Below are 22321 nucleotides of genomic sequence, written 5' to 3' on the forward strand. Positions count from 1 at the left end.
TTCCATGGAAAGTAACTCAAATCTCGTTTAACTGTTTGAGACCCAGAAAAGCATTCTCCCCTTGTGAGAACCATTCTGAGTCTTTGGAGAGATTTGGATTTCCCTCTTTTGGTGGCTTTACCTAAATCATAGATTAGTAAGAAAGTATTATCCGGTCCGGAATTACCTAAATCTGTCACTTGTGTGTGTGTGTGGAGCTGATGAACCAATATGAGAGTCACAAGTGACTTTCCTTACAAGGGAACAAGCAGGAGCCAGGAATGAAGGCGATGCAGTTTAGGAAGGATCTGGTAGAACAGGAGCAAATAATTACTGCAGAGATAAATAAGTAAAGTACACTTACTCTTCGGGATCCACTGAATCCAGAATATTTAAGGGATTATTTTGGATACATGTTGAACACCATTTTTTTTATTATATGGATGAGACATTTTCAATTTTGTAGGTTTTGTATGCATATTTTACTTTTATACACAAGACAGCCCCACAGTTTCTGCATATGTGAGACAGAAGGAACCTTATGAAGCACATCTTCTAGTTAGTTAAGTTGCATGTTCTATTTGTGTGAATATACACTTGGGATTTCGTATTTTAAAATCATCATTGGTGAAATGATCTTGCCATTGATTTAGACTTACTTCCTGCAGCAAGTGTCTGTGTTCCTGGAGGTGACACATGCCCATCCATTGCCCTCTTTTACTGTTCTGCATTTTCTTTCATGAAGACACCTTTTGAGAGTCTGCTTGTGTTCTTCAGCATTGCTTGGTTATGTATAAGTGACCAGCATCTTGGAATTTAATGCCTCTCGCAATAACCTAAGAACATGTAAGTGCAGGCCTAATGAGGACAGGGCCAGACTTAGGCGTAATATTTCTCCCTCCATGGGCGACTGATGAATCAGTTGAGGCTCATTCGGACCGAATGACAAAATCCTGAAGGTTGTCACTCACTTGTGGAATCAAATCCCAACAAAGAGAAGAAAATTGGATAGAAATGGGGAAGAAACAAATCTGGAAGTGAAATGTTAAAATTTGTTAACAGCTAAATTTGTTTAGTGTCTCAGTAAATCATCACCAGTTGCTAAAGTAATTGAATCTTGTTAGCTGCTCGAGTCTCTGGTTTCAAGGATGGGCCAGATATCGGTGAGATTACAGCAATAATTCACTGTTTAGAATTTTTCAACACCACACTCGTCAGCAAACTTTAACTTAACATGTAAACCGTATTCAGCATTCACTTTTACTATTTAACAATTATTTATTCTGATGCTGCACTGTCATGGGAGATGGAGGCAGGCTAAATATACCTGTGATAGCAAATGCACTGATGTCCAAAGAACCCAAAAGAATTTCTGAAGCAATAGTTAATGATTTTTGTATGTTACAATGTTTTAATATAATGATGCATGTGTAAGCAGCTTTCAACAGATAATACTGCCCTGAAGTAGACATATTGTTTGATTAATTGCCCTTTAATTTTAACATGCTAGAAAGAGAAACGTTATGGTGCAGAAAGAGGCCACTCTGTCCATAGTGTATGCCCCAGACCAAAAAGCGAAAAAGGAAACTAGCTGCTCATTTTTATCCCACGCCCTTGCTACCCTCTGAGTAAAGAACCAACCTCTGACATCTGTCCTATATCTGTCTCCCCTCAATTTAAAACTATGCCCCCTCGTGCTAGCCATCACCTAGTCCATAGCTTTGCAGGTTACAGCACTTGCAGATGTAGATCCAGGTACCTTTGAAATTAGTTTTTTTTTTATAAATGTTTTTTTATTGAGTTTTCATATTTTATATATGACAAATTACAAGTTATTAGAGAGAGAGAGAAAAAAAAGGAAAACACAAAAATTTTTTACATGAATATTTACAGGTAAGCATCTTCATAACAATAATTGTGGCCGCCCCCTTTAGCCAGCATACATATTTTACATTCCCCAATATGGCCGAGGCACATGTTTATAGGCATTTATTTATAGTTTGGTTTTGGGCCTTGGCTTGCCATCAAACCCCCATACCGAGCCCGTAGCCCCCCCACCCCCCCCCCCCCCCCCCCCCCTCCCCCCGGCTACCTTCCCCCGATTCCCGCCCATTTTCCCCTGGTTCTTGGCCACCCGACTATTCTTCCTCATGTACGTTGGCCACAAACAGGTCCCGGAACAGTTGCATGAATGGCTCCCACGTTCTGTGGAAGCCGTCGTCCAACCCTCGGATGGCGAATTTGATTTTCTCCATTTGGAGAGATTCCGAGAGGTCGGACAGCCAGTCTGCAGCTCTGGGTGGTGCTGCTGACCGCCAGCCAAACAGGATTCTACGGCGGGCAATCAGGGAGGCAAAGGCAAGGGCGTCCGCCCTCCTCCCCAGGAATAGATCTGGCTGGTCTGAAACCCCGAAGACCGCCACTATCGGGCATGGCTCCACCCTCACCCCCACCACTTTGGACATAGCCTCGAAGAAGGCTGTCCAGTACTCCACAAGTCTGGGGCAAGACCAGAACATGTGGGCGTGGTTGGCCGGGCCTCTCTGGCACCGCTCACATTTGTCCTCCACCTCCGGGAAGAACCTACTCATACGGTTTCTCGTTAAGTGGGCTCTATGTACCACTTTTAGTTGCGTCAGGCTGAGCCTTGCGCACGTGGAGGTGGAGTTGACCCTATGCAGTGCTTCGCTCCAGAGTCCCCACCCTATCTCCATCCCCAGGTCGTCCTCCCATTTCCTTCTTGTTGCGTCCAGTACGGTGTCGTCCCTGTCTCCCAGTCGGTCATACATGTCACTACAGTTCCCTTTCTCTAGGATACTTGCGTCCAGTAGGTCTTCCAATAGTGTCTGTCGTGGCGGTTGTGGGTACGTCCTTGTCTCCTTTCGTAGGAAGTTTTTGAGCTGCAGGTACCGTAGCTCGTTCCCCCCAGCTAGCTGAAATTTCTCTGTCAGTTCGTCCAGTGTTGCGATCCTGTCGTCCGTGTATAGGTCCCTGACTGTCAGTGTCCCCCCGTCCTGCCTCCACCTTTTGAAGGTGGCGTCGGTCAGTGCTGGTTTGAACCTATGGTTGTTGCAGATGGGAGCCTTGTCCGACATTTTGTACAGGCCAAATTGCTGCCGCAGTTGGTTCCAGGATTGGAGGGTGGCTGTCACCACTGGGCTGTTGGAGTGTTTTTTGGGTGGGGATGGGAGTGCTGCCGTGGCGAGGGCCCGGAGGGAGGTTCCCATGCAGGAGGCCTCCTCCGCACGCACCCACTCGGCTTCTGGCTCCTGGATCCATCCCCTTACTCGCTCGGCTGTTGCCGCCCAGTGGTAGAATTGTAGATTCGGGAGGGCTAGCCCCCCCCTGGATTTTGTTTTTTGTATGACCTTCTTTGGGATCCTAGCATTTTTACCCCCCCATACGAACGCCATGATATGTTTGTCTAGCGCTTTGAAAAAGGCCTTGGGGATGTAGATCGGAATGGATCTAAACAGGAAAAGGAACCTGGGCAGTACGTTCATTTTGATCGTCTGGACTCTCCCCGCGAGGGAGAGCGGGAGTGTGTTCCATCTTTGCAGGTCCTTTTTAACTTCCTCCGTCAGGCTGGTGAGGTTCCATTTGTGGACCCCTTTCCAGTCATGGGCTATTTGGATCCCCAGGTAGCGGAATTTATTTCGGCCTTGTTTGAACGGCAGGCCCTTTAGCGCTGCCCCCCCCCCCCCCTTGCGGGTGTACTGGGAAGATCTCACTTTTGCTCATGTTGAGTTTGTAGCCCGAGAAGGCTCCAAACTCTTTCAGGAGCGCTATGATTCCGTCCATGCTGCTTTGTGGGTCCGAGATATAGAGGAGCAGATCATCCGCATAGAGTGAGACTCTGTGCTCTCTACCTCCCCTTCGGATCCCCCTCCAATTTTTTGCTGCCCTGAGCGCGATTGCTAGCGGTTCGATTGCTAGTGCGAACAGCAGCGGGGACAGTGGGCATCCTTGTCTGGTGCCCCTGTGCAGCTGGAAGTATTGGGAGTTGGTATTGTTGGTCCGTACACTCGCCATGGGAGCGTTGTATAGGAGCTTTACCCAAGCGGTGAACCCTGTTCCAAGCCCGAACCGCTCCAGTACCTCTATGAGGTATTTCCATTCGACTCTGTCGAAGACCTTTGAAATTAGTTGAGCGTTTCAGCCTCAACCACCAACTTAGGCAGTGAATTCCAGATAGAACATTGAACAGAGAACATTACAGCGCAGTACAGGCCCTTCAGCCCTCCATGTTGCACCGACCTGTGAAGCCACTCTAAAGCCCATCTACACTATTCCCTTATCATCCATATGTTTATCCAATGACCATTTGAATGCCCTTAATGTTGGCGAGTCCAGTACTGTTGCAGGCAGGGCATTCCACGCCCTTGCTACTCTCTGAGTAAAGAACCAACCTCTGACATCTGTCCTATATCTGTCTCCCCTCAATTTAAAACTATGCCCCCTCGTGCTAGCCATCACCATCCGAGGAAAAAGGCTCTCACTGTCCACCCTATCTAATCCTCTGATCATTTTGTATGCCTCAATTAAGTCACCTCTTATCCTTCTCTCTAACAAAAACAGCCTTAAGTCCCTCAACCTTTCCTCATAAGATCTTCCCTCCATACCAGGTTAACATCCTTGTAAATCTCCTCTGCACCCTTTCCAATGCTTCCACATCCTTCCCATAATGCGGCGACCAGAACTACACGCAATACTCCAAATGCATCCGCAACAGAGTTTTGTACAGCTGCAACATGACCTCATGGCTCCGAAACTCAATCCCTCTACCAATAAAAGCAAACACACCGTACGCTTTCTTAACAACCCTATCAACCTGGGTGCAACTTTCAGGGATCTATGTACATGGACACCGAGATCTCTCTACTCATCCACACTACCAAGAATCTTACCATTAACCCAGTACTCTGTCTTCCTGTTACTCCTTCCAAAATGAATCATCTCACACTTTTCTGCATTAAACTCCATTTGCCACCTCTCAGCCCAGCTCTGCAGCTTATCTCTGTCCCTCTGTAACCTGCAACATCCTTCCGCACTGTCCGCACTGTGGTACACCACTAATAACTGAACTCCAGGCTGAACATTTCCCACATGTCTTCTTACAGCGAGCCAATTTCTGATCCAAACTGCTAAATCGCCTTGAATCCCATGCCTCCATATTTTCTGCATTAGCCTACCGTGGGGAACCTTATCAAACGCTTTACTGAAATCCATATACACCACATCAACTGCTTTACCCTCGTCCACCTGTTTGGTCAGGTGGCTTTACCCTCGTCCACCTGTTTGGTCAACTCAATAAGGTTTGTGAGGCACGACCTACCCTTCACAAAACCATGTTGACTATTCCTAATCAAATTATTCCTGTCTAGATGATTATAAATCCTACCTCTTATAAACCTTTCCAAGACTTTGCCCACAACAGCAGTAAGGCTCACTGGTCTATAGTTACCAGGATTGTCTCTACTCCCCTTCTTGAACAAGGGGACAACATTTGCTATCCTCCAGTCTTCTCGCGCTATTCCTGTAGACAATGACGGCATAAAGATCAAAGGCTCAGCAATCTCCTCCCTAGCTTCCCAGAGAATCCTAGGATAAATCCCATCTGGCCCAGGGGACTTTTCTATTTTCACACTTACCAGAATTGCTGACACCCCCTCCTTATGAACCTCAAGCCCTTCTAGTCTAGTAGCCTGTAACTCAACATTCTCCTCGACAACATTGTCTTTATCCTGCATGAATACTGATGAAAAATATTCATTTAGCACCTCTCCTAGCTCCTCAGACTTCACGCACAACTTCCCACTACTGTCCTTGACTGGCCCTACTCTTACCCTAGTCATTCTTTTATTCCTGACATACCTATAGAAAGCTTTAGGGTTTTCCTTAATCCTACCTGCCAAAGACTTCTCATGTCCCCTCCTGGCTCCTCTTAGCTCTCTTTAGGTCCTTCCTAGCTAACTTATAACTGTCGAGCGCCCTAACGGAACCTTCACGTCTCATCTTTACATAAGCCTCCTTCTTCCTCCTTCTTTGAGAAGGTGACCAAATAGGTGGATGAGGATAAAGCAGTTGATGTGGTGTATATGGATTTCAGTAAAGCGTTTGATAAGGTTAATAAGGCCGAAGGGCCTGTACTGCGCTGTAATGTTCTATGTTCCTCTTCACAAGTGATTCAACTACTTTAGTAAACCACGGTTCCCTCGCTCGACCACTTCCTCCCTGCCTGACAGGTATATACTTACCAAGGACACGCAGTAGCCGTTCCTTGAATGAGCTCCACATTTCAATTGTGCCCATCCCCTGCAGTTTCCTTCCCTAACCTATGTATCCGAAGTCTTGCCTCATCGCATCATAATTGCCTTTCCCCCAGCTATAACTCTTGCCCTGCGGTATATACCTATCTCTTTCCATTGCTAAAGTAAACGTAACTGAATTGTGGTCACTATCACCAAAGTGCTCACCTACCTCCAAATCTAGCAACTGTCCTGGTTCATTACCCAGTACCAAATCCAATGTGGCCTCGCCTCTTGTTGGCCTATCTATATACTATATCAGGAAACCCTCCTGCACGCATTGGACAAAAAAGGACCCATCTAAAGTACTCAATCTATAGCGTTTCCAGTCAATATTTGGAAAGTTAAAGTCCCCCATAACAACTACCCTGTTACTTTCGTTCCTATCCAGAAACGTCTTTGCAATCCTTTCCTCTACATCTCTGGAACTTTTCGGAGGCCAATAGAAAACTCCCAACAGGGTGACCTCTCCTTTCCTGTTTCTAACCTCAGCCCATACTACCTCAGTAGACGAGTCCTCATCAAACGTCCTTTCTGCCACCGTAATACTGTCCTTGACTAACAATGCCAACCCTCCCCCTCTTTTACCATCTTCCCTGAGCTTACTGAAATAGCTAAACCCCGGAACCTGCAACAACCATTCCTGTCCCTGCTCTAGCCATGTCTCTGAAATAGCCACAACATCGAAGTCCCAGGTACCAACACGTGCTGCAAGTTCACCCACCTTATTCCGGATGCTCCTGGCGTTGAAGTAGACACACTTTAAACCACGTTCCTGCCTGCCGGTACACTCTTGCAACCTTGAAACTTTACTCATGACCTCACTACTCTCAACCTCCTGTATACTGGAGCTACAATTCAGGTTCCCAACCCCCTGCTGAATGAGTTTAAACCCTCCCGAAGAGCATGAGCAAATTTCCCCCCCAGGATATTGGTACCTCTCTGGTCAGGTATAGACCATTCCGTTTGTCGAGGTCCCACCTACCCCAGAATGACCCCCAATTATCCAGGTATCTGAAAGCCTCCCTCCTGCACCATCCCTGTAGCCACGTGTTCAACTGCTCTCTCTCCCTATTCCTCGTCTCGCTAGCACGTGGCGCGGGTAACAACCGAGAGATAATAACTCTGTTTGTTCTAGCTCTTAAGTTTCCACCCTAGCTCCCTGAATTCCTGCATCCCTATCTCTTCCTACCTATGTCGTTGGTGCCTATGTGGACCACTGCTTGGGGCTGCTCCCCCTCCCCCTTAAGGATCCCGAAAACACGATCCGAGACATCACGGACCCTGGCACCTGGGAGGCAACTCGCCAACCGTGAGTCTCTCTCGTTCCCACAGAATCTCCTATCTATCCCCCTAACTATCGAGTCTTCAATGACTAATGCTCTACTCCTCTCCCCCCTTCCCTTCTGAGCAACAGGGACAGACTCTGTGCCAGAGACCTGTACCCCATGGCTTACCCCTAGTAAGTCGTCCCCCCCACCAGTATCCAAAGCGGTATACTTGTTACTAAGGGGAACGACCACAGGGGATTCTTGTACTGACTGCTTCCTCCCAGCCCCTCTCACCGTCACCCATCTATCTTCATTCTTCGGAGTAACTACATCACTGAAGCTTCTATCTATGACCACCTCTGCCTCCTGAAGTTCATCCAACTCCAGCTCCAGTTCCCTAACGGTTTCTGAGGAGCTGGAAATGGGTGCACTCCCCACAGGTGAAATCAGCAGGGGCACCAATCAACTTAAATCTATGCCCCTTGGTAATTGACCCCTCAGCTAGGAGAAACAAGTCTTTCCTGTCTAGGCCACTCATAATTTGTACACCTCAATAAGGTCACCCCTTAGCAGCCTCTGTTCTAAGGAAAACAGCCCTAGCCTATCCAATCTCCCCTCATAGCTACAATTTTCAAGCCCTGACAAATTTCTTATAAATCTCCTCTGCACTCTCTGCAAAGCAATTATGTAGTTCCTGTAATATGGTGACCAAGACGGTACACAAAATTCCAGCTGTGGGCTCAGCAGCGTTTTATACAGTTCCATCATTATATCCCTGCTCATATCTTCAATACCTCGCCCAAAAAAGGAAAGCATTCCATATGCTTTCTTGACCACCTTTATCTACCAGATTGTCCTGCTGCCTTGAAGGACTTGTGGACATGTACTCCAAGGTCTCCCACTTACTCAACCCCTCTCAATAGCTTCCCATTTATTGAATATTCCCTTGCTTTGTTGGTCCTCCCCAAATACATAGCCTCACACATCCGAATTGAATTCCATTTGCTGCTTCTCTGCCCAACCTAACCATTGATGTCATTCTGGAGTTGACAGTTATCCTCTTCACTATCAACTATACAGCCAATTTTTGTGACATCTGCAAATTTCCCAATCATGCCACCCGATTTAAGTCTAAATCGTTGATATATATACAACAAACAGAAAAGGCCCCAAGACTGAGCCCTGTGGAACTCCAGCGGAAACTGTTTTCCACTCGCAAAACGTCCATCGGCCATTACTCTTTGTTTCCTGTCACTGATATAATTTTGGATCCAACCTGCTACCTTCCCCTGTGTCTGCTGTGTGAGACTTTGTCAAATGAAATCTATGTTGACAATATCCACTGCAGTACCTTCATCGGTCTTCCTTATTACTTCTTCAAGAAATTCTGTCAAGTTAGTAAGACACGATCTTCCTGAACGAAACCATGCTGACTATCGCTGATCAATCTGTGCCATTCTAAGTGACAGTTTATCCTGTCTCTCATAATTGTTTCCAATAATTTGCCCACCACTGAAGACTGCCTGGCCTACAGTCTTCTGGCCTATCCCATACACCCTTTCTAAATAATGGTACATGTTCACAGACCTCTAAGACTGTGATACCTCACCTGTATCTAGTGAGGATTGGGAAACAATCCTCAGAGCATCCGATATTTCCCGACCTTCAACGGCCTGCGATACAGTCCATCTGGCTCTGGTGACTTATCCATCTTCAAGGATGCTAGTCCCTCCAGTACTTCCTCTTATTCTATCTAATATTTCACACTTCTCTTTAACTAGGATCTCTGAATCCTCCCTGTCCTTTGTGAAGACAGAAAAAGATACTCAATGAGAACCCTGTCCACATCTTCAAAGAGAGGATACTGATAGTTTGGTAAATTGGTATTTTAGTGAGTTGCAGGTTCCCCTTGCTGCCCCAATCTATGCTTTGGTTATCTCACAAACATCAGCCAGAGAGTAAAATTGGGGAGGGTATAAATCAGGTTTACAACCCAAACGTGTCTCTTTTCCACGTTCCTGTTCACGCTGGGTGAGTTAGGTTAAGTTGTGCAAACCCTCTTCATTGTCTAATTCATTTGACTTGGAGCATGTTGTTGCAGTGCGCACCTTACTTCAGTTCTCATCTTGTCTGCAGTGTTTTTTTTTAAAAGAAAAGTCAACCAGCCTGGCTAACTGCCGTTTAAACCATGCTAGACAAAATGCTCAATTTAGCAGGTTCTGTGCTGTACGTTGCATGTAATTTGAGTAGTCTGAGCACATCTTTCTCTTTTTGCTACCAGTTTGACCAGGGGTTTAATGCTCCACATCAAGGACCACCTCATTGCCAGCCCTGGAATAACAATCACGAAGGGATGTGGAATGATCAGCGGGAACAAAATTGGAACAACCAACGAGAAGCTCCATGGAACAACCAGCACGAACCATCCTGGAATAATCAGTTTGAACCTCCATGGAACAACCAACATGAGCCGCCCTGGGGGGGACAGCGGGACCCACCGTTCAGAATGCAGCGACCCCCCCACTTCCGCCAGCAGCCCCCATTCCCGCCACACCAGCAACACCCGCCATTTAACCAACCTCCACACCCCCACAATTTCAATCGCATTCCTCCGCGGTTCATGCAGGACGACTTTCCTCCCCGACATCACTTTGATCGTCCCCCTTATCCTCCTCACCATTTTGATTATCAACAGGGGGACTTTCCACCAGGTAAACAAACTTTAGCACCTGTTCAATGAAAACATTGTGTAGTTCAGTTCTAACTGAACAGTTTTTAATCCCTTTGCATTATTGCGACCTTGAAGCTGATTTCAAATACTTGTTTTGTATAAAAGGTTGTTTTGTTTGTTTCCATGCAGAGAAAGAAAGACTTACATTTATACAGTTCCTTTCGCAATCTCAGGCTGTCCCAAAGCACTTTACAGGCTTTAACAGTACATAAGAACATGAGGCTTGGGAGCAAGAGAAGGCCATATGGCTCTTCAAACCTGCTGTATCTTTTTTTTTAAAATATTTTTTTATTCTCCTTTTCCACATTTTCTCCCAAATTTACACCCGACAATAAACAATAATCAGTAACAAATGTAATGTCAATCCCCATATCAATAACAACGATCCCATCCTTCCACCAAACCGCCAACATTAGCCCACATTTTAACATGAACAAATCAGAGGAATCGGGAATCACCCATAGTCGCCATTAACACATACAGTTCCCCCTCCCCCCAACCCCCCCTAATGTTCGATGTGATCCAATTCTCGAAAATGCATAATGAATAATGCCCATGAATTGTAGAACCCTTCCATCCTTCCCCTCAGTTCAAATTTAACCTTTTTAAGAGTCAAGAATTATTTAACCTTTTTAAGAGTCAAGAATTCCAGCAGGTTCTCTCCCCCCCCCCCCCCCCCCCCCCCCCCCCCCGCCACGCCAGGGCACAGGGTGGAGAGGTTGATCTCCACCCCAAGAGGATCCGCCTTTGGGCGATCAATGAGGCAGAGGCTACAAAATCTGCCTCGGCGCCCGTTTCCAACCCCGGTTGGTCCGACACCCCGATTATGGCCTCCCGAGGGCCCGGGTCCAGTTTCACGTGCACCACTTTAGAGATTATCCTAAACACCACCTTCCAGTAATCCTCCAGTTTTGGACGAGACCAAAATATATGAACATGATTTGCGCGGCCCCCCTGCAACGTTCATACATCTTCTACCCCCTCAAAGATCCGGCTCATTCCTGCTCTTGGCAGGTACGCTCTATACACCACCTTCAGCTGTATCAGCCCCAACCTCACACATGAGGAGCATTCACCCTCCGGAGCACCTCACACCAGAAACCCTCCTCCATACCCTCTCCCAACTCTTCCTCTCACTTTGCCTTGATCCCTTCTAGTGGCACCATCTCCTCCAAAATGGCCCCGGAGAGCATCGACACTGCCCCCTTCTCCAGTCCCCCTGTCGTCAGCACCTCCTCCAGCAATGTGGAAGCCGGCCCTACTGGGAAGCTCTGTATCTCCTTTCTGGCAAAGTCTTGAACCTGAATGTATCTAAATATTTCAGCCCATACTTCGCCCCCAGCTCCTTCAATCCCGCAAAACGACCCCCAAGAAACAAATCTTTTAGTGTCCTAATTCCTTTCTCCTCCCATCTTCGAAAATTTCCATCCCACTTCCCTGGCTCAAATCTATGGTTCCCCCGAATCGGCATTTCCCTTGACCCTGCCCCCAACCCGAAGTGCTGTTGAAACTGCCTCCAAATTCTCAGCGAAGCTGTTACTACCAGACTCCCTGAGTATCCCCCCAGGGCCGTCGGGAACGGCGCTGTCGCTAGCGCCTTCAATCTCGACGCCCTCCCAAACTCTCCTCCATTCTGACCCATTGGGAGTCAACCCCTCTGACCCAGCTCCGTACCTTCTCCACATTTGGCACCCAGTAATAATACAGGTTCGGAAGACCCAAACCCCCTGCCTGCCTTACTCTCTGTAGTTGCACCTTTTTATTTCTGGCCACCTTCCCTCCCCATGTGAATGAGGTAATCATCCCTTCAATCTCTCTTTAAAAAAATAAATTAAAAATGCCTTTGGCAGGAAAATCGGCAGGCATTGAAAAATAGGAATCGCAGCAGCACATTCATTTTAACCCAACCCGCCAATGACAGAGGGAGACCATCCCACCTTGCCAGATCACCTTTCACCCTCCCCACCAAACTAGAAATGTTGTACCTACGGAGTCCCCCCCATCTCGAGGAACCTGCCCCTGAGTCCCTGCCTTATGGAATTGCAACCCCCTCATCCCTGCCCCCACCCCTGGCTGAGACACCACAAAATATTCACTCTTGTCTAGATTTAATTTGTACCCTGTGAAACCCAAACACCCGAAGCAGCTCCAGTATTCCCCCTATTGGCACACTTGGTTCCAACACGTATAATAACAAGTCATCGGCATATAAGAGCACCCTATGCTCTATCCCCCCGCACTATCCCTTTCCATACCCCCCGAACTTCTTAATGTGATGGCCAATAGCTCAATCGCGAGTGCAAACAGCAGCGGGGACATAGGACATCCCAGCCTAGTCCCACGGTGGAGAGGCAAGTATTCTGAGCTGATGTTATTTTTGCCACCACCTGTTCTCGGCTCCTTATACAGCAGCTTTACCCAGTCCACCAATCTGGGTCCAATTCTAAACCGCTCTCGAACTGTCATCAAGTACCCCCATTCTACCCGGTCAAATGCTTTCTCGGCATCCAATGCCACAACCACCTCTGTTTCCTTCCTTTCCGCCGGTACCATAACCATTTTCAATTCCCTCCTAATGTTCGAAAAGAGCTGCCTCCCTCTCACAAACCCTATCTGATCTTCACCTATCACCTTCGGGAGGCACTCCTCTAGCCTACCTGCCAGTACCTTGGCCAATATCTTTGCGTCCTCTTTTAAAAGTGATATGGGCCTATACGACCCACACTCCATCGCATCCTTATCTCCTTATCTTTCTTAAGTAACAGGGAAATCGATGCCTGCCCCAAAGTTTGTGGTAACATCCCCTTCCCTATCGCCTCCTCAAACCATCAGCGGTACCAGCTTATTTTTGAATTTTTTCTAATATTCCACCAGAAACCCATCTGGCCCTGACACCTTCCCTGACTCCAGCCTCCCAATCGCATCTTTTATCTCCTGCTCCACTATCAACCCCTCTAATGTAGCTCTGTCTCCCTCTTGGATCCCTGTCTTGGATCACACTGGCATCCACCAGTTCCCACATAATACAGCAGCAACACATCACCTTCTCTGTGTGAGAGTTAATTTATAATTAATAAACCTTACTGCAATAAACTTTACTACTGCTGGTAAACCTTACTATTCCTAATCAAACTTCACAATTAGTAATAAATTACCTGAACAAGCAAAATACTCAACAACCAATTACCTTCCTGTTTCCTTGTGACACATTCTGACCACAGATTGAGCAGCACCCTGCAGCTTTATCGGTTCTTTCCGAACTCCCACTGCTTTGAGGGCCCTCTCTTCGAGCGCTCGCTGCTTTATGGTCTCTCCACACTCCCACTGCTTTGTGGGCTCTCTTTCCGAACTCCTGCTGCGTTGTGGGCTCTCTTTCCGAACTCCCGCTGCTTTGTGGGCTCTCTTTCTGAACTCCCGCTACTTTCTCCAAACTTTAACTTTCCAATTATTGATTGGAACCTCTATAGGTCGAACAGTTCGGATGGGGCAGTTTTTGTACAGTGTGTGCAGGAGGGTTTCCTGACACAATATGTGGATAGGCCGACAGGAGGAGGGCCACATTGGATTTGATACTGGGTATGAACCGGGCCAAGTGCTAGATTTGTTTGTGGGAGAGCACTTTGGAGATAGTGACCACAATTTGGTGTCTTTCACTATTGCAATAGAGAGGGATAGACCCATACGGCAGCGCAAGGTTTATAAATGGGGGAGGGGTAATTATGATACGATTAGGCAACAATTAGGGAGCATAATATGGGAACAAATGAAAAGTGGAGCTTGTTCAAGGAACAAATACTGCATGTCCTTGATAGGTATGTCCCTGTCAGGCAGGGAGGAAATGGCCGTGTGAGGGAACCATGGTTCACAAAAGAGGTTGAATATCTTGTCAAGAGGAAAAAGGAAGCGTATGTAAGGATGAGAAAACAAGGTTCTGTTGGGTCGCTTGAGGGTTACAAGGTAGCAAGGAATGAACTTTAAAAAAAGAGCTTAGGAGAAGTCATTGGCGGGTTGGATCAAGGAAAACTCCAAGGCTTTTTACTCTTATGTGAGAAATAAAAGAAGGACCAGGGTGAGGTTAGGGCCGGTCAAGGACAGTAGTGGGAACTTGTGCATGGAGTCAGAAGAAATAGGAGGCGTTGAATGAATTATTTTCTTCAGTGTTCACCAAGGAGAGGGGCCATGTTTTTGAGGATGAGTGTGATACAGGCGGATAGGCTGGAGGAGGTAGATGTTCTGAGGAAGGATGTATTAGCAATTTTGAAAAACCTTAGGGTCGACAAGTCCCCAGGGCCAGATGGGATGTATCCACAGATTCTTTGGGAGGCAAGGGATGAGATTGCAGAGCCTTTGGCTTTGATCTTTGGGTCCTCACTGTCCACGGGGATAGTGCCAGAGGACTGGAGAGTGGTGAATGTTGTTCCTCTGTTCAGGAAAGGGAATAGGGATGGCCCTGGTAATTATAGGCCGGTTAGTCTTACTTCGGTGGTCGTAAGTTAATGGAAAAGGTCCTGAAGGATAGGATTTCTGACCATTAGGAAAGATGCAGCTTAATCCGGGATAGTCAACACTGATTCGTGAAGGGTAAGTCTTGCCTTAAATTTGATTGAATTCTTTGAGGAGGTAACTAAGTGTGTAGATGAAGGTAGAGCAGTTGATGTCGTATACGTGAAATAAGGTTCCCCATGGTCGGCTTATGAAGAAAGTAAGGAGGTGTGGGATAGAGGGAAATTTGGCCAATTGGATAAGAAACTGGCTATCACATAGAAGACAGATGGTGGTGGTGGATGGAAAATATTCAGACTGGAGACCAGTTACCAGCAGAGTACCACAGGGATCAGTGCTAGATCCCCTGCTATTTGTGATTTTTATCAATGATTTGGAGGAGGGGGCTGAAGGGTGGGTAAGTAAATTTGCTGATGACACCAAGATTGGTGGAGTAGTGGATGAGGTGGAGGGCTGTTGTAGGCTGCAAAAAGACATTGATAGGATGCAGAGCTGGGCCGAAAAATGGCAGATGGAGTTTAACCTTGATAAGTGCGAGGTGATTCATTTTGGTAGGAGAAATTTGAATGCGGATTACAGGGTCGACGGCAGGGTTCTGAGGAATGTGGAGGAACACAGAGATCTTGGGGTTCATGTCCACAGATCTCTGAAGGTTGCCACTCAAGTGTTAGAGCCGTGAAGAAGGCTTATAGTGTGTTAGCGTTTATTAACAGGGGGCTTGAGTTTAAGAGCCGCGGGGTTATGCTGCAACTATACATGACCCTGGTGAGACCACATTTGGAGTATTGTGTGCAGTTCTGGTCACCTCATTATAGGAAGGATGTGGAAGCATTGGAAAGGGTGCAAAGGAGATTTATCAGGATGCTGCCTGGTTTGCAGGATAGGTCTTATGAGGAAAGGTTGAGGGAGCTAGGGCTTTTCTCTTTGGAGCAGAGGAGGATGAAAGGCAACTTAATAGAGGTTTAGAAGATGATGAGGGGAATAGATAGAGTGGACGTTCAGAGACTATTTCCTTGGGTGGATGTAGCTGTTATTTTTTATTATTTTATTTTTTATAAATTTAGAGTACCCAATTCATTTTTCCAATTAAGGGGCAATTTAGCATGGCCAATCCACCTAGCCTACACATCTTTGGGTTGTGGGGGCGAAACCCACGCAAACACGGGGAGAATGTGCAAACTCCACACTGACAGTGTCCCAGGGATGTAGCTGTTATAAGGGAACATAACTATAAGGTTCAGGGTGGGAGATATAGGAGGGATGTCCGAGGTAGGTTCTTTACTCAGAGTGGTTAGGGTGTGGAATGGACTGCCTGCTGTGATAGTAAGAAGTCTTACAACACCAGGTTAAAGTCCAACAGGGTTGTTTCAAACACGACCTTGCGGAGCACTGCTCCTTCCTCAGGTGAATAGCTGTGATAGTGGAGTCGGACACTTTAGGAACTTTCAAGCAGTCATTGGATAGGCACATGGAGCACACCAGAATGACAGGGAGTGGGATAGTTTGATCTTTGTTTCGGACAATGCTCGGCACAACATTGAGGACAGAAGGGCCTGTTCTGTGCTGTACTGTTCTATGTTCTAAACTCCCACTGCTTTGTGGGCTCTCTCTCTGAACTCCTGCTGCTTTATGGTCTCAAACTCCCACTGCTTTGTGGGCTCTCTCTCCTGCAGCAATATGGGCTCGCTCCAAATTCCTGCTACTTTATGGTCTCTTTCCAAACTCCCACTGCTTTATGGTCTCTCTCCAAACTCCCAATGCTTTGTGGGCTCTCTCTCTGAACTCCCACTGCTTTGGGCTCTCTCTCCAAACTCCTGCAGCATTATGGGCTCTCTCCCTCTCCAAAGTCCCATTGCTCTCTGGGCTCACTCTCACAGGGGCACAAGAAATAGGAGCAGGAGTAGACCGCATGACCACCGAGTCTGCTCCAACATCAACTCTAATTTCCTGCATGTTCCCCATCTCTCTTAATTTCCCATGAGACCTAAAATCTGTCTTTCCCAGCTTTAAATGTATTCAACAGTAGAGTATCCATAATCCCCCAGGGTAGAAAATTAACAACCCTTTGAGTGAAGTAATTTCTCCTCATCTCAGTCCTAAATGATTGATCCTTTATCCTGAGACTGTGCCCGTATGTTCTGGTTCTCTGACGAGCGGGAACAATCTCTCGGCGCCCACCCTGTGCATTTCATTGAGATCTCTTCTCATTCCTCTAAACTCCAGAGAATACAGGCCTAAATTTGTCAGCTCTTTGTCATAAGACAACCCTCTCAACCCAGGGGCCTATTTAGTGAACCTTTGCTATACCATTTACAGTGCAACTATACCCTTGCTTAAATGTGGTGAGCAAATCCATGCAGAGTATTCCAGATGTGGTCTCACCAAAACCCTGTACAACTGTAGCAAAACTTTTTTATTCTTGTACACCAATCCTTTTGCAATAAAGGCCAACATGCCACTTGCCTTCCTAATTGCTTGCTGCACCTGCATGCACACGTTCTCTGTTTCTTGTACAAGCACACTCACATCTCTGAACATCAACACTGCAAGTTTCAGAACTTTAAAAAAAAAATCTGCTTTTCTATTCTTACAACCAGAGTGAATAACTTCATAGTTCCCTACATTGTGCTCCATCTGCCATCTTGTAACACACTCACTTAATGTGTCTATATCTCTTTGTAGCCTTCCTGTGTCATCCCCACAGTGTACCTTCCACCTAGCTTGGTATCATCAATAAACTTAGTTACGTTACTCTCTGTCTCTTTTTCTAAGTCATTAATATACATTGTAAATAGCTGAGGCCCCAGAACTGATCCTTGTGGCATCTCGCTAATCGCTGCCTGCTAGCTTGACAAAGTCGCATTTACGCCCACTTTTTGTTTTCTATTCTCGAACCAATTCTCTACCCATGGTAAAATACTACCCCCAATTCCATGAGCCCTTAGCTTGCCGATTAAACTTTTGTGTGGCACCTTATCTAATGTCTTTTGGAAATCCATCTACTGGTTCCCTTTTATCTACCCTACTAGTTATATCCTCAAAAAACTCTAATAAACATGTCAAACAGGATTTCCTCTTAGTAAAACCATGTTGACTTGGTCTAATCATACTAAGCTTTTCAAAGTGTATTGTTCAGACTTCCTTAATAATCGATTCCAGCATTTTCCCAACAACTGATGGCTGGCTAACTGGCCTACATCTTCCTGTTTCCTCTCTCCCTGCTTTCTTGAAAAGTAGTGTAACATTTCCCAATTTCCAATCTGCTAGGAGCATTCCCGAACTGAAGAAATTTTGGAAAATCATAATATATCTACGATCTCTGCAGCTATCTATTTTAGAACACTAGATGTAGACCATCAGCCCCTGGGCATTTGTTGGATCTTAGTTCCTCAAGCTCTGTCGATGCCTTTTCTCTGCTGATATTAATTTCTTTTTAGCCCCGAGGTTACCATCTATTTTTGGTATGCAAAACAGACAAAAAATATTTGTTCAATGCCTCTGCTATTTCCTCATTCCCCAGGATAATTTCCCTGGTTTTTGCTTCTAAGGGACCAATGTTTTACTTAGCTACTCCCTTCCTCGTTATATACTTATAACAGCTCTAACGATCTGTTTTATATTCCTGGCTAGTTTACTCCCATTATATGTTTTCCCTTTTTGTCACCCTTTGTAGTGGCCCTCTGCCACTTTCTAAAACATTCCCAATCCTCACACTCGCCATGTTTTTTGCCACATTGTAAACTACTCCTTTTAATCTAATACAATTCTAACTTCCTGACTGAGTCATGGATTGAGTTATTGTTTTTCAATGGATGTATTTTTGTTTTTGATTTTGAATTGTTTCTTCAAATGTTTCTCACTGTTCATTTACCTCCATACCTTTTAGTCTATTTCCCCAATTACATCTTCTCTGGCCACAGAAGAGGTGCCAGAGGACTGGAGGACAGCTAATGGGGTGCCATTATACAAGAAGGGAAGTAGGGATGAGCCAGGAAATTACAGGCCAGTGAGTCTAACTTCATGGGAGGGAAACTACTGGAAATAATTTTGAGGGACTGAATTAATCTCTATATGGAGAGACCAGGATTAATCCAGGATGGACAGCATGGTTTTGGCAAAGGGTGATCCTGTCTTACAAATTTGATTGAATTTTTGAGGGGGTGATGAGGTTTGTAGATGAGGGTAGTGCGGTTGATGTAGTCTACATGGACTTTAGTAAGGCTTTTGACAAGGTCCCACATGAGAGGCTGATGAAGAAGGGACGAGCCTATGGGATCCAGGGCAATTTGGCAAATTGGATCCAGAACAGCAGCATGGTGGGTCGGCACAGTGACACAGTGATTAGCACCGCTGCCTCACAGCGCCAGGGACCCAGATTCAATTCTAGCCTTGGGTGATTGGCTGTGTGGAGTTTGCATATTCTCCCCTTGTCTGCATGGATTTCCTCCAGGTTCCTCCCACAATCCAAAAATGTGCAGGTTAGGTGGATTAGCTATGCCAAGTTGCCCCTTAGTGGGCAGGGATATGTGAATTAGATGGGGTAATAGGGTTTCAAGGATCGGGCGGGAACCTGGTTAGGGTGCTCTTTCAGAGGGCAGTGTAAACTCGGGCCGAATGGCCTCCTTCTGCACTGTAGTGGCTCTATGATTCTATGAAAACTGTCTTAGGAGGAAAAGGGTGATGGTTGAAGGTTGCTTTTGTGACTGGAAGCCTTTGCCCAGTGGTGTTCCACTGGGATTGGAGCTGGGTCCCTTGTTGTTTGTAGTATACATTAATGATCTGGGTATGAATATAGGAGTATGATAAGTAAGTTGGCAGATGACACAAATTGGTGGTGGTAAATTATGAGCAGCAAGGCCTTAGATTACAGGACGATAGAGACGGGCTGGTTAGATGGGCGGAAAGGTGGCAAATGGAATTTAATCTTGCAACGTGTGAGGCAATGCATTTTTGGAGGATTAACAAGGCAAGGGAATATACAATGAATGGTCGACTATAGGAAGTTCAGTGGATCAAAGAAACCTTGGTGTGCATGTTTTCAGATCTCTGAAGACAGCAGGACAGGTGGTTAAAAAGGGCTATGAAATTCTTGCCTTTATTAACTAAGGCATTGATTGTAAGAGCAGGGAGGTTATGTGTAAATTGCCTGTCCCCAGCTGGAGAACTCTGTGCAGTTCTGGTACCACACTACAGAAAGGAAGTGATTGCACTGGAGAGGGAGCAGAGGACATTCACCAGGATGTTGCCTGGGTTAGAAGCTTTTCTACTATCAAGAGAGATTGGATCAGCTGGGGTTGTTTTCCCTGTAGCAGAGAAGGCTGAAGGAGGACCTGATTGAGGTGTGTAAAATTATGAGGGACATGGATAGGGTGGATAGGAAGGTACTTTTCCCTTTAGTGGAGGTGTCAATAACCAGGTGGCATAGATTTAAGCTAATGGGTAAGAGGTTTAGAGGAGACGCGAGGAACATCTTTTTTCACCCAGAGGGTGGTTAGAATCTTGAACTCACTGCCTGAAAGGGTGGTGGAGGCGGGAACCCTCACAACTTTTAAGAAGTATTCAGAAGTATTGAAATGCCATTGCATACAAGACTACAGACCAAATGCTGGAAAATGGGATTTGAATAGTTGGGTGCTAATGGTCTGCATGGACGCGATGGGCCGAAGAGCCTTTTTCCGTGCTGTAAAACTCTGACTCTATAACCGTAGACCGTTCTCCCCTCGTACTCATGTGGCTTTGTTCATGTTTAAAATTCTTGTTTGTGATTGGCATATTTCACTTTCAAACTTAGCATGGAATTTAATGGTATTATGATCACTATTCCCAGTGGATCTTTTACTACAACATTACTAATTAATCCTGCATCATTACTCAAAACTAGATCCAAGATAGCTTTATTCCTAGTCGTTTCCACAATGTATTGTTCCAAGAAACTATCATAAAAACATTCTACAAACTCATTCTAGACCACACTTGCTAATTTGATAGTCTCAATCGATATGAAGATTAAAGTCCCCACAATTATTAAGTTTCCCTTATTACAAGCTCCAATAATTTCTTGTTTTATGCTCTGTCCAACCATACATCTACTATCAGAGGGCTTATAAAATATTTCCACTGTTGTTTTTTGACTCTTGCTATTCCTAGTTTCCACCCATACTGATTCTACTTCATAATCTCCTTAGGCTAGATACTTTCTCACTATTGTCATTAATCCATTTTTTACTATCAAGACCACCCTTTCCTTTGCCATTCCGTCTGTCTTCCCTCAATATTATGTACCTTGGATATTTATTTCCCACCCTTGATCACATTGTAATCCTGTCTGTGTAATGGCGATGTGATCCAAATCATTTATCTCCATTTGTGCGAATAATTAATCAATATTATTGCGGGGCTTTACGCATTCAAATAGAGAACATATAATTTAAAGAATTTTTGCTTCTATTCTTGACAATATCCTTATTTGTCAATGTACAAATTTTGTTAAACTCTGTCCGTTCTGACTCATTCTGCTTGTCCGCAGCCACATTGCTATACTGTTCTGATGCCTTGACCTTTCTCTTCTAAATCTCCCTTCGCCTGAGCCCTGCTCCCATTCTGTCAGTTTAAAGCCGTGTTCACAGCCCTAGTTATTTGTCCCAGCCCAGTTCAAGTGGAGCTCATTCAATGCCAGTGTCCCATGAATTGAAGCACCTTCTTCCCACACCATTCTTTGAGCCACGTGTTTGATTCTCTAATTTGTCTAACCGTATCTCAATTTGCGCATGGTGCAGGTAACAATCAAGAGGTTACGTTCTATCTTTTAATTTGGTTCCTAGCTCCTCAAACTCTATTAACAAAACATTATTCCTCGTTCTACCTCTGTTGTTGGTCCACAGCAACAGGTGGATCCTCCCATTTCCATAGGTTCCACTCCAGACGTGAGAAGATATACTTAGCCCTAGCACTGGGATTCTGCTTTGTGGTCTGTCTGTCTGACTCTTTCTCACTCTCTCTGAACTCAGGCTGCTTTATGGGCTCTCTCTCTTCCGAACTCACTCTGCTTTATGGGTCCTCTCTCTCCCAAACGTCCTCGGCTTTATGGGCTCTCTCTCTCTCCCTGAACTTGCTCTGCTTTATTTTTTTATTTTTTTTTATTGGAATTTCTCATATTTATAAACAGTTCCCTCTGCTTTATGGGAGCTCTCTCTCCCAACTCCCGCTGCTTTACGGGCTTTCTCTCTCTCGCTATGAGCTGCTTTATGGAACAGTGTGTTGGGAATGTAGGAAATGTGGCAGCTGTTTGCACAAAGTGAAGTCCCATGAACAGCAATATGGGAGTGATAGCTTGTTTTAGTGATGTTATATGGGAATAAATATTGTCCAGGACATCAAGAAGATGTGGTGCCATGAAATATTTTGCATCCATTTGAAAAGACAAATGGTTAATGCCTCATCCAGCAGACCTCTGACAATGTTGTACTGTCTCAGCACTGCATTGGACTATCAGCCTGGATTTTGCGTCCAAGATTGTGGCTTGGGTTTGA

At 45.6% G+C, this 22321-nt stretch overlaps 1 protein-coding gene across 3 annotated transcripts in view; it reads left to right on the forward strand.

Annotated features, from left to right (window-relative positions):
- The window catches only part of LOC119952858 (calcium homeostasis endoplasmic reticulum protein), a 142838-nt gene that overhangs the window by 78202 nt on the left and 42315 nt on the right, over positions 1–22321 (forward strand). For all 3 annotated transcript variants that reach the window (XM_038776416.1, XM_038776417.1, XM_038776418.1), the window contains exon 10: positions 9840–10269. In XM_038776416.1, the coding sequence (XP_038632344.1) occupies positions 9840–10269 (430 nt within the window). The remainder of the gene's footprint in view (positions 1–9839; positions 10270–22321) is intronic.

Source organism: Scyliorhinus canicula, chromosome 18 (assembly GCF_902713615.1).
Source record: "Scyliorhinus canicula chromosome 18, sScyCan1.1, whole genome shotgun sequence".
Taxonomy (NCBI): domain Eukaryota; kingdom Metazoa; phylum Chordata; class Chondrichthyes; order Carcharhiniformes; family Scyliorhinidae; genus Scyliorhinus; species Scyliorhinus canicula.